This window comes from Cebus imitator, unplaced genomic scaffold (genome assembly GCF_001604975.1).
Source record: "Cebus imitator isolate Cc_AM_T3 unplaced genomic scaffold, Cebus_imitator-1.0 Scaffold103, whole genome shotgun sequence".
In the NCBI taxonomy this organism is placed as follows: Eukaryota; Metazoa; Chordata; class Mammalia; order Primates; family Cebidae; genus Cebus; species Cebus imitator.
This window is the reverse complement of record NW_016107418.1, coordinates 1,011,391-1,027,155: the sequence shown is the minus strand read 5'-3', so window position 1 is coordinate 1,027,155 and position 15,765 is coordinate 1,011,391. Positions and strand designations below refer to the sequence as shown.

At 38.1% G+C, this 15,765-nt stretch overlaps 1 protein-coding gene across 5 annotated transcripts in view; it reads right to left on the bottom strand.

Moving 5' to 3' along the window:
* The window catches only part of KATNAL1 (katanin catalytic subunit A1 like 1), a 95,530-nt gene that overhangs the window by 26,168 nt on the left and 53,597 nt on the right, over positions 1-15,765 (bottom strand). For 4 of the 5 annotated variants that reach the window (XM_017537480.2, XM_017537481.2, XM_017537479.2 and 1 more), the window contains exons 5-6: positions 6,197-6,324; positions 5,702-5,807 (exon numbers count right to left, since the gene is read on the bottom strand). In XM_017537480.2, the coding sequence (XP_017392969.1) occupies positions 5,702-5,807; positions 6,197-6,324 (234 nt within the window). The remainder of the gene's footprint in view (positions 1-5,701; positions 5,808-6,196; positions 6,325-15,765) is intronic. The other variant, XM_037741681.1, reaches the window with a different exon arrangement.

Here is a 15,765-nt window from a genome sequence, read left to right as displayed (position 1 = left end):
AAAAAAAAAAAAATCAACAAAGAGACACCCCTGCAATGGGAGAAAATATTTGCAAAATATTCATCTGACAAGGGATTAGTAACCAGAACACATGAGCAGCTCAAGCAACTCAACAGCAAAAAGACAAATAATCCAATTTTAAATGGGCAAAAGGTCTGAATAGACATTTGTCAAAAGAAGACATACAAATGTCCAACAGATAATGAAAAAATCCTCAACATCACTAATCGTTAGAGAAATTCAAGTCAAAATCACAATGAGATATCATCTCACTCCAATTAAAATGGCTTTCATCAAAAACACAGGCAATAACGGATGATGGTGAGGATATGGAGAAAGGGGAATGCTCCTATACTGTTGGTGGCAGCCACTGTGGAAAGCTGTACAGAAGTTCCTCAAAAAATGAAGAGCAGGTCTATCATATGATCCAGTAATTCTACTCCTAGATATATACTAAAAAAAAAGGAAATCAATATATTGAAGAGGTATCTGCACTCCTGTGTTTATTACAACACTAGTCACAATAGCCAAAATATAAAATCAACTTAAGTGCCCAACAGTGGATGAATGGAAAAAGAAAATGTACATACACAAAATGGAGAGGTTAAGAACCATGGGCAATGACTCAATTGATCATGTGACCTTCCCTAATTAGCAATACTCTGTGTATTTCTCTTAGTCCATTTGTGTTGCTATAAAGAAATACCTGAGGCTGGGTAATTTTAAAGAAAAAAAAGTTTATTTGGCTCACAGTTCTGCAGGCTGTACAGGAAGCATGGTGCCTGTACCCGTTCAGCTTCAGCTTCTAGTGATGGCCTCATGCTTCTCCCACTTATGGAGAATGGTGAAAGGGAGCCAGCATGCAGAATTCATACGGCAAGAGCAGAAGCAAGAGAGAGGGGAAACAGCCAGTTCTCATGAGAACTAACAGAGTGAGAACTTGCTCATTATCATGGGGTCGGCACCAAGCCATTCATGAGAGATCTGCCCCATGCCCAAACTCCTCCCATTAGGTACCACTTCTCAACACCACACACCAATAATCAAATTTCAACATAAGATTTGGTGGAACAAATATCCAAAGCATATCCAAACTATAGCAGTACTGTCACATGTCCATGTACTGCAATCATCTGCATATTGTCACACATTCAGGAGAGTAAAGCATCCTGACTCCAGGAATAGAGGACAAAAGCATCACCATCAGCATCCTTCCAGACCTCGCCCTGTAAGTTTCTCCTCTTGGCTGGTTCCAATTTATATACTTTGGCTACAGTAACACTGTTATCACGAGTATGGTTGCTCTCTGCACAACGCAGGGGTTGGGGCACCAATCCCCCACACGGTCAAAAATCTGCATATAATTTTTGATTCCCCAAAAACATAACAATGAATATCCTATTGTTGATTTGAAGCCTTATTGGTAATAAAAATTGTAGATAAACACACATTTTGTATATGTATTGTATATTATATTCTAACCATAAAGCTAGAAAAAAGAAAACGTCATTAAGAAAATTATGAGAAAATATATTTATTATTCATTAAGTGGAAGTGTATTACCTCTTTACCTTGGATAGGCTAAGGAGGAGGAGGACAAGGAGGGGTTGTTTTTTTGTCTCCGGGGCGGCAGAGGCAGAAGAAAAGCCACGTGTAAGGGGATCCACAATGTTCATGCCTATGTTGTCTTGGGCTCAACTGTAAGGCTTCCTTTCCTTCTGTAAGGACTCACAGTTCTGTGAGCCATTCTAGAGAATAATCAAACCTGAGAGGGTAGTGGGAACCCCTGAATTTGTAGCCAGTTGGTCATAAGAGTGACCTGGGGACCCCCAAGTTTGCAGCTAGTGTCTGAAATGAGGGCGGTCTTGCAGAAAACTGAGCTCTCAACCTTGTGAAGTTTGGCCCAACTCTGGGTAGGTGATGTCAGAAGTCATTGCATATGCCTTCCATTCAAGCCTGGAATCTGGGAGTCATACAACTTGTCTCTCTCCCACATCCCTATAAACAGTCAGTCACTTATACCTTCTAAACATCCCTCACAAATTCATTCACTTTTCACTAGGCAAAAAGCCAATGCCTTTGTGCAGGCGTTTGTCCTCACTGTTTGGCTAGATTATTTCAACTGCCTGCTAATCAGATTTCTTTTCCATATCCATCTATGCCCATCCCCAACCTAACCTCCATACTGCTACAGAAAAGAGATCTTCCTACACTTGCAAATCACCCTCCTACTAAAGACTCTTCAATGGCTCACTGACATCTTTAGCATGGCATGCAGGGCTCTTTGTGAGAAGTAGGTCACATCGACCATTCTAGCAGTGTCTTTTGTTACTATGTCCCATATAAACACTCTATACTTCCAACCACACTGAACTACAGAAGATTCCTCACATATACTATGTTCTCTTACACTTTTCATGTGTTTGTACATGACATCCATTCTGTCTTAGAGCCTTTCTTCATCACATCTGCCTGCCGAACTTCTATTCATCTTTCAAGTCTCAGCTCAGAATCACCTGCTCTGGAAGGCCATCCCTGTTATTATTCTCCATAGCAGACTAAGTCCCTCTTCCTCTCTCCTGCCATAGCAACGTGTTCATTACTCTATCAGACACTAGTCACACTGTCCTCAACAAATACTGCACTTAACACATGGTGTCCATTAAATATATGCTATTCACCCAAAGACCATGAGCTTCTTGGGGGCTGTTATTCACTCATTTTGGTATCCTCTGCACTTAGCCTATCACTTAACACAAGGTAAATACTCAATAAATGTGTATTTACCCAGTGTAAATTTATCCAATGCTTACTAAGTACCAGGACCTGAGGGAAAAAAGTTGAATCTGTCAGGAATCACACATAAATCCTCAAGAGACTTTTAATCTATTAGAAAATACAGATAAATTATGGTCCAGTCTGAGAAGTGCTAAGATGGCCTGGATGATAAAAGGATAGATGAATAGAGTCTCAATGTAAGACTGATTCAAGGATATGTTTACATACTCCAGCCACTGAAAATACAGTAGTCTATTCCTTGGGCATCTCCTTATTTTCTGAGTATAATTTTCTGATCTTAAAACTTACAAAGAAGAACCTCACTATTATTCTGTTAGAGAAATGTTTGTCCCAGAGATGTATGTTTGAAAAAGCATTTAATATCTCCATCTTTTACTACTCTCATAAGCTTCATCCCTGTATTTCTAACTTGGTGCATTTCTGCATGAATATTGTACCAAAATTTCACACTCAAAAATAATTCCTTATCTCTTTCCCCTTGCTCCTGCTGAACTTTCATCAAGAAGAATAAGCCAGTGTCTTTCACCTTCCTGAGCTCCACATTTATGTTATCGTCACTATTCTGCTATAGGCAAAACCCAATTTTCTTTGCCCCGCCTTCATCTTGACATACATATTACATTCAAAAGATTACCAACTTCCTTCATTAAATATCACTAGCATCTGTCCTTCCATTCCTAATTACCATCCCAATTCAAGTTCTTTGAATTTTAAGCCTTAACTACTGCCAACCACTTCTGAACATGCTCTCTGCCTTCCATCTTTCTGTGCTCATTGCAACCAGACTGTTTTCCCCAACTCACTAGTTTAACGATGCTACCTAACTGCTCCAAGAGGTCTCCCAAACACCTATAGAAAAAGGACCAAATTCCTGGGAAATACAATCTGGCCTCAACCTTCCTTCCCATTTGAATCTTCCACTAAATTATTTTTTAGTTAGAAGTGCTAACTATTGTCAGATACTGTCTCATTACCTCATTTTAACCTCACTATATCCTATGAGATAACATGATTCCCATTTTATAGATAAGAAAACTGAGGAATGGAGAAGTTTCATAACTTGCTCAAGATCACAGATCTAGTAAGTGGAAAGGGCTAGAATTCGTATGCACCCAGTCTGGATCCACAATCTGTGCCCCTTACCAATATGCTATGATGCTTGCCTTACAAAATTTCAATGCATCTATTTCCCAAATACACTTACACTTTCTCACTATATTCTGCTGTTCCCGTCATTCATCCCCCACTCAAGTTCCTACAACTCCAAAATGTCTCCTCCAACACAGTGAAATCCTCACAACCCTACAAACTGCCACTTGAATCCCACATCCTCAAGCATAAAATCCTCTCTAATCATGTCATGTTCACTCTCCAAGCACATGTGGACTGTACCACCCATTAGGCTCTGCTACTGACTAACACTGAAAGCTACCTATAAGTGCCCAGCTCTCTATTTGGGATGTCTCACGGCTCAGGACTATGTCTTGAAAAACAAAATAAAAGGGCTAAACAAGTGCCTGATGGATAAAGGAATAGTATCACACCATGCAGGAGAAAGTGTACTGCTGAGGGAAGGCACATATTAACATAAGAAGCTGAGACACATTGAATTTTAAATTTTCTAAAGGTCTATTATGGCTGTCACAACCTATTTGCACTTCAATTTTCTAGTCTGTGACATAGTGGGGATTTAAGATGATCTCAAAGACTTATTCCAGTTCTGAAATTCTGGAATTTATGTTTCGAGACAAATTTTATAAATGTGAAAAATTTCTGAGGCCTCCTTATTTTCAAGTATTCTTTAAAATATATTTATCAGGCTCACATCTGTAATCCCAGCACTTGGGGAAGCCGAGACAAGCGGATCACTTGAGGCCAGGAGTTCAAGATCAGCCTGGCTAACATGACAAAACGCAGCCTCTACCAAATATACAAAAATTAGCTGGTGTGGTGGTACGCACCTGTAATTCCAGCTACTCAGGAGGTTGAGGCATGAGAATCACTTGAACCCAGGAGGCGGAGGCTGCAGTGAGTGAGCTGAGATCGTGCCACTGCCTACCAGCCTAGGCAACAGAGTGAGACTCAATCTCAAAAAATAAATAAAATACATTTATTGTCCCATTTTAGTAAATATTCTCACAAATCCCCATAAAATTCAAACATAAGCTTTTAAAAAACATAAAAGTTCTATTCAAGAATTTTATTCTATTGTTACAGAAAAAAATGTATTAGGTCAGGAATAAGATTCTTTGGAAATATATCTTTACATTTATTTTCTTAATCCAGTTTGCCAATAAATACTACAAAAGCACAGCAAGGACTAAATAAATTGATAAAGTCAGATCATATTTTGTAATGACATAAGAAATTGTTTTTTTAAAACACAGCTAAATACCTCTTTTTAGAAAAAAAAATCTGTGAGAACTCAAAAGTATAAAAAATGTAGTCTATAACATAGTTAACAATGAGCTTCAAGTCAGTGACAAGTAAAACAAATTAAAATAATTAACAATCAGGGAGAAATATTCCAACTTTTGAAAAATAACTGTTTGGCCAAACCTTTCTTCTATAAGACTATGTACTATTTCTGCTTAATCTGCTTAACTTTTTATCTACAAAAACATACATCTAGAAAATTCTTAAAACTAATCTCTAGCTCAGCACCCCTGAGGAAAGTGACTTTAGCTAAGGGCTATATAGTTTCAACACTGCAAGCCCATCTCTCCTGCCATGCAGATGCGGCATGTCACACTACAAAATCAAATCCAGGTGTTTTGGGTGTATATAAACTTCTCCCAGCCTTTTCAAAACGTGTTAAATACATTAAAAACTACAGCAATGCTGCCTTTCATTCTGATACAAGCAGCATTCTTACACCAAAACCAATTTAATAAATTCTCACCTTCCATGGCCTTCTAATCCCTTTGAAGAAGTCAGGCATCCACATTGGAAGAACGACAGCTTCCCTTAGCAGCTTCTTAGCTTCTTCCAGATCTGCTATGTCATCCCTTTGAAAGAATAGCAAAGTTTCATAAGGTTTCTTCAGGGACCTTTGATTTATGGTCAAAACTAATTCTTTAATTTTTTTTTTAATTTATGAAATTATTCGCATATTAAGAACATTATTCTAATTCTTACTGCATAAAAAGATCAGTGAAAACGTTAGTTATTAATAAAGACATGTCATTCAATTTACAACTTGCATCAGTTACGTCAACTTCAAATTAACATGTAAAATGTCCTTGGTTATTCGACAGAAACTGTCCCACCAATCTATACTCTCATATTATAGATGTGGTCATAATAAGATTAATGAACAACAAGAGAAAACTCACACCAAGCCAACCTATAACTGTTTTCTCCTCTACTTTAGTTCAATAATTTGAAAGACTCTAACCAATGAATGCTAGGATTCCTGGATACAATGTCTCTCTCAAGGGCTTCCACCAGATCCTTATCATAACCAGCACCATCAAATTTTGGAATTTCACCATCACTTGCACCATCTTGCATATTCTTCCTTCCCTGGGGATAGGTATAAAAAAAGTACTAGTCAATAACTGTACAATTTTAATTAACATCATTAAGCTTAGAAAGCATTATAATGCCATCATTTTCTAAATAATTTTTATTATTTTAAGGTAGTATTTTCTGATTACTCAAATGCCATTCTCCTCTATTTATCAGAAATACAAGAACTGGTTAACTTTATTAAAAACTTCAAATCTACACTCTTGCAGGGATAGTTGCAGGTAAGACTAAAATGAACCTTGCTAGATCCCAAAAGATTGGGAAAGCCTACCTTCGAACTGGGAGATGCAGAGGATTTCCATCACTACAGAAAATATTTTGAATATTAATGTAGAAGGACCTTTTACATAGTATTATTAAGACCATTAAAGCAATATGTTTTACCCCAAATTCTTCATTTAATAATATAGTTGTTCTAAAAGCAATTATACGCTATGGTTTCTATGGGGTTCTGCCAAGATTTACACAGCTTTGAAGAGCTTTAAACGAAATGCACTTATTTCCCAGAGACAGTCCAACTACTGGAAATACTTCAGCAAGCACAGCCAAGTGCCTCCCAAGAGCTTTAGCCCCAGTTACTGCCTAGAGCAAAAATGAAATGGGAAAATGGTCAAAATGAGTTAATCTCCTAAACTTCAACCTGAAAAGAGACAAGAGAACAAGACAAACTTCTCCAATCCCACTTCTGAAATAGTCAAAGGCTCAATCATAAGTGCTGGGGGGAAACTAAACGGCTCCCTTGGACAGATGCTCTAGTTCCTTTAAGCCACTAGGTAAGTGACCAAACAGTAGTCTGGTACTTCACCTCCCCAAAAATGAACAATTTATTATTTCTGGGCAGTATGGCAGTCGTATTAAATTTATTAGTAAATTTCAGGAAGATTCTTGCTTTCCAGATGACAGATATCAATACTGACACCACTAAAGGAGTAAATTTCTGGCACCTACACAACGAACATAACAGCAACAAACTTAAGCTTAGGCTAGAGTCACATTTTATAGTACAGATAGGCCAAGACGACCAAGTCATATTCTTACCAATCACTAGGAACATTTTGTAATCACTTAAAAACTATCCTAGAAATACATCAACTAAAGAATATACCAGAAACTGACATAACTGGAGCTAGAGCCTTCATATGGCATTGTAATTTATACTTACCAAGTTAAAATTAAAATATCATTTTAATATGAATGTCCAAGTAGCTGGAAAGAATTTAGTAAACACTACACCAGGAGAAAGAAAAAGCTGCATGCCTATCTGAAAGTAACAGGAATACCATAGGATCTTAAGAACAGTAAGTATTTGTGCATCTTCTATGTGCAACACATGTTATTCTATATTAGGTTTTACAGCAGTGAATGAAAATACATTATCTGCCTTCATCAAGCATCTAGTCTAATAGGGGAAACAAGTAAATAAATCAAAAACACAGATAAACTGTGAAATGCTGTGAAAAAACCTGAGTAGCCAGTATAGATAAAAGGTATAGCGTGGAGGGCAGAGGTTGAAGATATGGGCAGAGGTGAGTTTGGATTTCTTCTGGCTGCTATAGAGGATGGGTAGAGGAGGAGAGTTAAAGAAGTAAAAGCCTCTCACTATGCAGAAGAAGAAATGTGTGTAGGGGCCAGTTAAATGATCTGCCCAAGAACCCAAAGTTTCTCAGTGGTACACATGAGACTTGAATACAGATCGAGGACTACAAAACAGATTCTGGGAATGTTTTCAAATCAAAATGGTGAGGCTATATAAAACAGAGTTAGGGCCAGGTGCAGAGGCTCACACCTGTAATCCCAGCACTTTGGGAAGCCAAGGCAGGAAGATCACAAGGTCAAGGGATGGAGACCATCTGGCCAACATGGTGAAACCCCATCTCTACTAAAAATGAAAAAATTAGCTTGGTGTGGTGGCGCACACCTGTAGTCCCAGCTATTAGGGAGGCTGAGGCAGGAAATTGCTTGAACCAGAGAAGCGGAGGTTGCAGTGAGCCGAGATCGTGCCACTGCACTCTAGCCTGACAACAGAGTGATACTCTGTCTCAAAAAAGAAAAAAGAAAAGGAAAGAAGAAAAAAAAAACTTAAGAAAACTAAAATTAATTTGGTTGTACCAGGAAATCAGTAAAACTGGTAATAGTTATTCTTCATAACAAATACTTAAATTAGAATATAGACATCAAAATAAACAGCTAGATTAAACGCAACACCTAAAAGAAACTGTTAGTTGAAGGCAATAAAGCTAACCTCCCCCAAGATATTATTAAGAGTACATAAATAATACTAACTGCAATGTCACTGAAATGATCTTAGAATTATTTCCTTAGATTTTCATATTAGTTGACTAAGGTTAACATTAGCAAGAATTTGATTTTTAGCATGAAGGTTGACACACTTTTTTTCTCAAAATTTACCATATCAAGAAAGCTTTGTTACTAACCTTTTATTAGTGTTGGCTAATCTTGTATTTGAGGAAAATTAGGCTCAAAGTGACTCTAACCAAATATTACAGTGTCAATTAATGACATATTGCCCTAAAATGCAAGTGTTTTTTACATTTTACTATGCAATTTCTCACACTGGCAGATTAAGTGAAACATGGTCAGTTACTAGCTCTGGGTCTTGCATTTTAAGAGAAATACTGATAAACGAATTACCCCCAGGGAAAGATAATCAAGTTCTAAAGGGTTTAAAACCCATGTCATATGGAGTATGACCAAGGAAACTAAAGCTTTAAGCTGAAGACGCAAATCCTAATGGAGCAATACAACCAACAGGCCTATAGGTATTACACACCCCCCTCCCCACCACGCCACCGAAAAAAGAGCCAGGGCCAGTTACAAAAGAGACAGACTTCAGATCAACAAAACAAAGAATTTTCTTACAATGGATTCTGTCCAACAGAGGAATCAACTCATTAGGTAGTAAGCTACCATACTTCGGGAATGACTAATCAGTAATAAAAATCACTGGGGTCATAGTCACAGGGATGTCTAAGCTGAATTATAGCTGACCTTTTTCCTGTAAAGCCACTGACTCTCACTTGCTTAATTTATTCATCTGTTGCCTGATTTCAATGGCCCAAAGGAAGTATAAAATTTACTGGAAATCTCATTATTTCTCTCTTTTCTAAAATGATACTTTAAGTTCTAAGATATATTTGCACAATGTGCAAGTTTGTTACATAGGTATACATTTGCCATGGTGGTTTGCTGTACCCATCAACCCGTCATCTACATTACGTATTTCTCCTAATGCTATCCCTCCCGTAGTCCCTCACACCCTGACAGGCCCTGGTGTGTGATGTTTCCCTCCCTGTGTCCCTGTGTTTGCATTGTTCAGCTCCCACTTATGAGTGAGAATATGAGGGGTTTGGTTTTCTGTTCCTGTGTTACTTTGCTGAGAATGATGGTTTCTGGCTTCATCCATGTCCCTGCAAAGAACATGAACTCATTGTTTTTTATAGCTGCATAGTATTCCACGGTGTGTATGTGCCACATTTTCTTTAACCAGTCTATCACTGATGGTCATTTGGGTTGGTTCCAAGTCTTTGCTACTGTGAATAGTGCTGCAGTAAACACACATGTGCATGTGTCTTTATAGTAGAATGATTTATAATTTTGCGGGTATATACCCAGTAATGGGATTGCTGGGTCAAAAGGTATTTCTTGTTCTAGATCCTTGAGGAATCGCCACATCTTCCACAATGGTTGAACTAATTTACACTCCCACCAACAATGTAAAAGTGTTCCTATTTCTCCATATCCTCTCCAGCAAATCCTTCAAAAAAAAAAAAAATCAATAAATATGGGAGCTGGTTTTTTAAAAAAAGATTAACAAAATAGACTGCTAGCCAGACTAATAAAGAGGAAAAGAGAGAAGAATAAAATTGACACAATAAAAATGATAAACAGGATACCACCACTGATCCCACAGAAATACAAACTAACATCAGAAAATACTATAAACACGTCTATACAAATGAACTAGAAAATCTAGAAGAAATGGATAAATTCCTGGAAACATACACCCTCCCAAGACTAAACCAGGAGAAGTCGAATCCCTGAACAGACCAATAACAAGTTCTGAAATTGAGGCAGTAATTAACACCCAGCCAACCAAAAAATGCCCAGGACCAGACGGATTCACAGCCGAATTCTACGAGAAGTACAAAGAGGAGCTGGTACCATTTCTTCTGAAACTATTCCAAACAGTAGAAAAAGAGGGGCTCTTCCCTAACTATGAAGCCAGCATCATCTTGCTACCAAAACCTGGCAGAAATACAACAAAAAAAGAAAATTTCAGGCCAATATCTCTGATGAACATCCATGCAAAATCCTCAGCAAAATACTGGCAAACCAAATCCAGCAGCACATCAAAAAGCTTATCCCATGATCAAGTCCGCTTCATCCCTGGGATGCAAGGCTGGTTCAACATACGCAAATCAATAAACATAATCCATCACATAAACAGAACCAATGACCAAAATGACATGGTTATCTCAACAGATGCAAAAAAGGCCTTCGATAAAATTCAACACCCCTTCATGCTAAAAACTCTCAATAAACTAGGCATTGACTAGCTATTTATGACAAACCCACAGCCAATATCACACTGAATGGGCAAAAGCTGGAAGCATTCCCTTTGACTACCAGCATAAGACAAGGATGTCCTCTCTCATCACTCCCATTCAACATGATATTGGAAGTTCTAGCCAGGGCAATCAGGCAAGAGAAAGAAATAAAGAGTATTCAAAGAGGAAGAGAGGAAGTCAAATTGTCTCTGTTCGCAGATGATATGACTGTATATTTAGAAAACCCCAACGTCTCAGCCCAAGATCTCCTTAAGCTGATAAGTAACTTCAGCAAAGTCTCAGGATACAAAATCAATGTGCAAAACTCACAAGCATTCCTATACACCAATAATAGACAAACAGCCAAATCATGAGTGAACTCCCATTCACGGCTGCTACAGAAAGAATAAAATACCTAGGAATACAACTTACAAGGGATGTGAAGGACCTCTTCAAGGAGAACTACACACCACTGCTCAAGGAAATAAGAGAGGACACAAACAAATGGAAAAACATTCCATGGTCATGGACAGAAAGAATCAATATCATGAAAATGGCCATACTGCCCACAGTAATTTATAGATTCGATGCTATCCCGATCAAGCTACTGTTGACTTTCTGCACAGAATTAGAAAAAGCTACTTTAAATTTCATACAAAACCAAAAGCTCGTATAGCTAAGACAACCCTAAGCAAAAAGAACAAACCTGGAAACATTACACTACCTGACTTCCAACTATACTACAAGGCTACAGTAACCTAAACAGCATGGTACTTGTGCCAAAACAGAGATACAGACCAATGGAACAGAACAGAAGCCTCAGAAATAACGCCACACATCTACAACCATCTGATCTTTGACAAACCTGACAAAAGCCAGCAATGGAGAAAGGATTCCCTATTTAATAAATAGTGTTGGGAAAACTGGCTAGCCATATGCAGAAAACTGACACTGGACCCCTACCTTATACAAAAATTAATTCAATATGGATTAAAGACTTAAGCATAAGACCTAAAATGATAAAAAAAACCCAAGAAGAAAACCTAGGTTTACCATTCATAGGCATAGGCAAAGACTTCATGACTAAAACATCAAAAGCAAAGGCAACAAAAAGCCAAAATTGACAAATGGGACCTAATTAAACTAAAGAGCTTCTGCACAGCAAAAGAAACTATCATCACAGTGAACAGGCACCCTACAGAATCAGAGAAAATTTTTGCAATCTATCCATCTGACAAAGGGCTAATATCCACAATCTACAAGGAATTTAAACAAATTTACAAGAAAAAAAACCAACCTCATCAAAAAGTGGGCAAAGAATATGAACAGACACTTCTCAAAAGAAGACACTTATGTGGCCAACAAACATATGAAAAAAAGCTCATCGTCACTGGTCATTAGACAAATACAAATCAAAGCCACAATAAGATACCATCTCACACCAGTTAGAATGGCAATTATTTCTCTTTTTTAAAAAAGTGATTTTATTCAACAAAATTCAATAGCCCTTTATGCTAAAAACCCTCAATAGACTAGGGATTGACAAAACCTATCTCAAAATAATAAAAGTTATTTAAGACAAACCCACAGCCAAAATCATGCTGAATGAGCAAAAACTGGAAGCATACCCTTTGAAATCTGGCACTAGACAAGGATGCCCTCTCTCACCATTCCTATTAAATATGGTATTGGAAGCTCTGGCCAGAACAATCAGGCAAGAAAAAGAAATAAAGGTTATTCAATTAGGAAAGGAGGAAGTCAAATTGTCTCTATTTGCAGACGACATGATTGTATATTTACAAGACCCCATCATCTCAGCCCAAAATCTCCTGAAACTGATAAGCAATTTCAGCAAAGTCTCAGGATACAAAATCAATGTGCAAAAATCATTCCTATACACCAATAACAGACTGAAAGACAGCCAAATCAAGAACGAACTGTCATTCGCAATTGCTACAAAGAGAATAAAATACCTAGAAATACAACTAACAAAGGATGTAAAGGACTTCTTTAAGGAGAACTGCAAACCACTGCTCAACGAAATAAGAGAGGACACAAACAGACGGAGAAACATTCCATGCTCATGGTTACAAAGAATCAATATCATGAAAATGGCCTTACTGCCCAAAGTAATTTACAGATTCAACGCTATCCCCATCAAGTTACCAATGACCTTCTTCACAGAACTGGAAAAAAACACCTTAAACTTCATATGGAATCAAAAGAGAGCCCGCATAGCCAAGACAATCCTAAGCAAAAAGAACAAAGCTGGAGGCACCACGCTACCTGACTTCAAACTATACTACAAGGCTACAGTAATCAAAACAGCATGGTACTGGTACCAAAAGAGATATAGACCAATGGAATAGAACAGAGGCCTCAGAGGCAACGCCACACATCTAAAACCATCTGATCTTTGACAAACCTGACAAAAACAAGCAATGGGGAAAGGATTCCCTGTTTAATAAATGGTGTTGCAAAAACTGGCTAGCTATGTGCAGAAAGCAGAAACTGGACCCCTTCCTGACACCTTATGCTAAAATTAACTCCAGATGGATTAAAGGCTTAAACATAAGACCTAACACCATAAAAACCTTAGGAGAAACCCTAGGCAAAACAATTCAGGACATAGGTATAGGCAGGGACTTCATTACTAAAACACCAAAAGCATTTGCAACAAAAGCCAAAATAGACAAATGGGATCTAATTAAACTCCAGAGCTTCTGTACAGCAAAATAAACAATCATTAGAGTGAACCAGCAACCAACAGAATGGGAAAAAAATTTTGCAAACTACCTATATGACAAAGGACTTGTATCCAAAATCTGCAAAGAACTAAAACAGACTTACAAGACAAAAAAAAAAAAAAAAAAAAAAAAAAATCAAAAGTGGGCAAAGGGTATGAACAAACACTTTTCAAAAGAAGACATATATGAGGGCAACAAACACATGAAAAAATGCTCATTATCACTGGTCATTAGAGAAATACAAATCAAAACTACATTGAGATACCATCTCATGCCAGTTAGAATGGCAATCATTAAAAAATCTGGAGACAACAGATGCTGGAGAGGATGTGGAGAAACAGGAACACTTTTACACTGTTGATAGAAGTGTAAATTAGTTCAACCATTGTGGAAGACAGTGTGGCGATTCCTCAAGGACCTAGAAATAGAAATTCTATTTGACTCAGCAATCCCATTACTGGGTATATATCCAAAGGATTATAAATCATTCTGTTATAAGGATACATGCACATGTATGTTCACTGCAGCACTGTTTACAATAGCAAAGACTTGGAACCAACCCAAATGCCCATCAATGATAGGCTGGACAGGGAAAATATGGCACATATACACCATGGAATACTATGCAGTCATAAAAAATAATGAGTTTGTGTCTTTTGTAGGAACATGGATGAACCTGGAAACCATCATTCTCGGTAAACTGACACAAGAACAGAAAATCAAACACCGCATGTTCTCACTGACAGGTGGGTGTTGAACAACGAGAACACATGGACACAGGGAGGGAAGCATCACACACTGAGGTGTGTAGCGGGAGACTAGGGGAGGTACAGTGTGGGGTAGGGAGTTGGAGAGGGATAACATGGGGAGAAATGCCAGATGTAGGTGACAGGGGGATGGAGGCAGCAAACATTGCCATGTATGTATCTATGCAACAATCCTGCATGTTCTTTACATGTACCCCAGAACCTAAAGGGCAATAAAACGTACATATATATATAAGTGATTTTATATTCCATTTCTTATCTGCGTTAGTCCCCCACTTTCATGTTACACTGATAACTAAAACTCAAACATGGCCTACTTAATGTGCCACGTACTGTTCTAAGCACTTAATATTTACTAACTCTCTTACTGATCCTAAAAGTCCTATGAGGTAGGTACTGTTATTATTTCCATCTCATAGATGAGAAAACCAAAGCACAGAGATGGTAAGTAAATTGCCCAAGGACATGCAGCTGGATCCTAGGAAATCCAGCTCCAGAATCAGTGCTTTCAACCACTTTGTACTCTAGCATACTGCTGCACACTCCTGGGCTACTCTCACCCCAGTGTGAGAAGCAACACAGGAAAAGCTAGAAAAGGTTTCTAAATTGCATCCCACTCTAAGACTTTATTATTTTACAAAGTAAAATAAGTTAACAAATGCAAACACTGCTTACTAATTTCAGTATCATGCCCTGCATTTGAGTGTTAATACATTTAGACAGAAATTATGAATCCATAGCATTCTGCATACATATCAACAATATTTGCCAGTACTTACTATGTGCCAAGCACTATTCTAGGCACTGGGGCTATCGCAATGAAGCAAACAGAACCTCCTGCCCTCATGAGGCATATATTCAACTTAGAAGGCACAATATATTAATAAGTAAAATATATAGTAAAACAGAGACAGAACAGCAAGTTCAAATGCACCACAGTCAGCATGTACTTGACAAGTCTGAGGAACAAGGAAACCAATAAAAAGAAATGAAATGAGTGGAGAAAAAAGACGAGGTCAAAGAAGAAATCTGATAGGAAACCAATGAAAGTTTTGAGCACAAGAAAAGACATAATCTGACCTATGTTTAAGAGGAATTCTCAGCCAGGTGCGGTGGCTCACACCTGTAATCCCAGCACTTTGGGAGGCTGAGGCAGGTGGATCATGAGGTCAAGAGTTCAAGACCAGACTGGCCAAGATGGTGAAACCTCATCTCTATTAAAAATACAAAAATTGGCCGGGCGCGGTGGCTCAAGCCTGTAATCCCAGCACTTTGGGAGGCCGAGGCGGGTGGATCACGAGGTCAAGAGATCAAGACCATCCTGGTCAACATGGTGAAACCCCGTCTCTACTA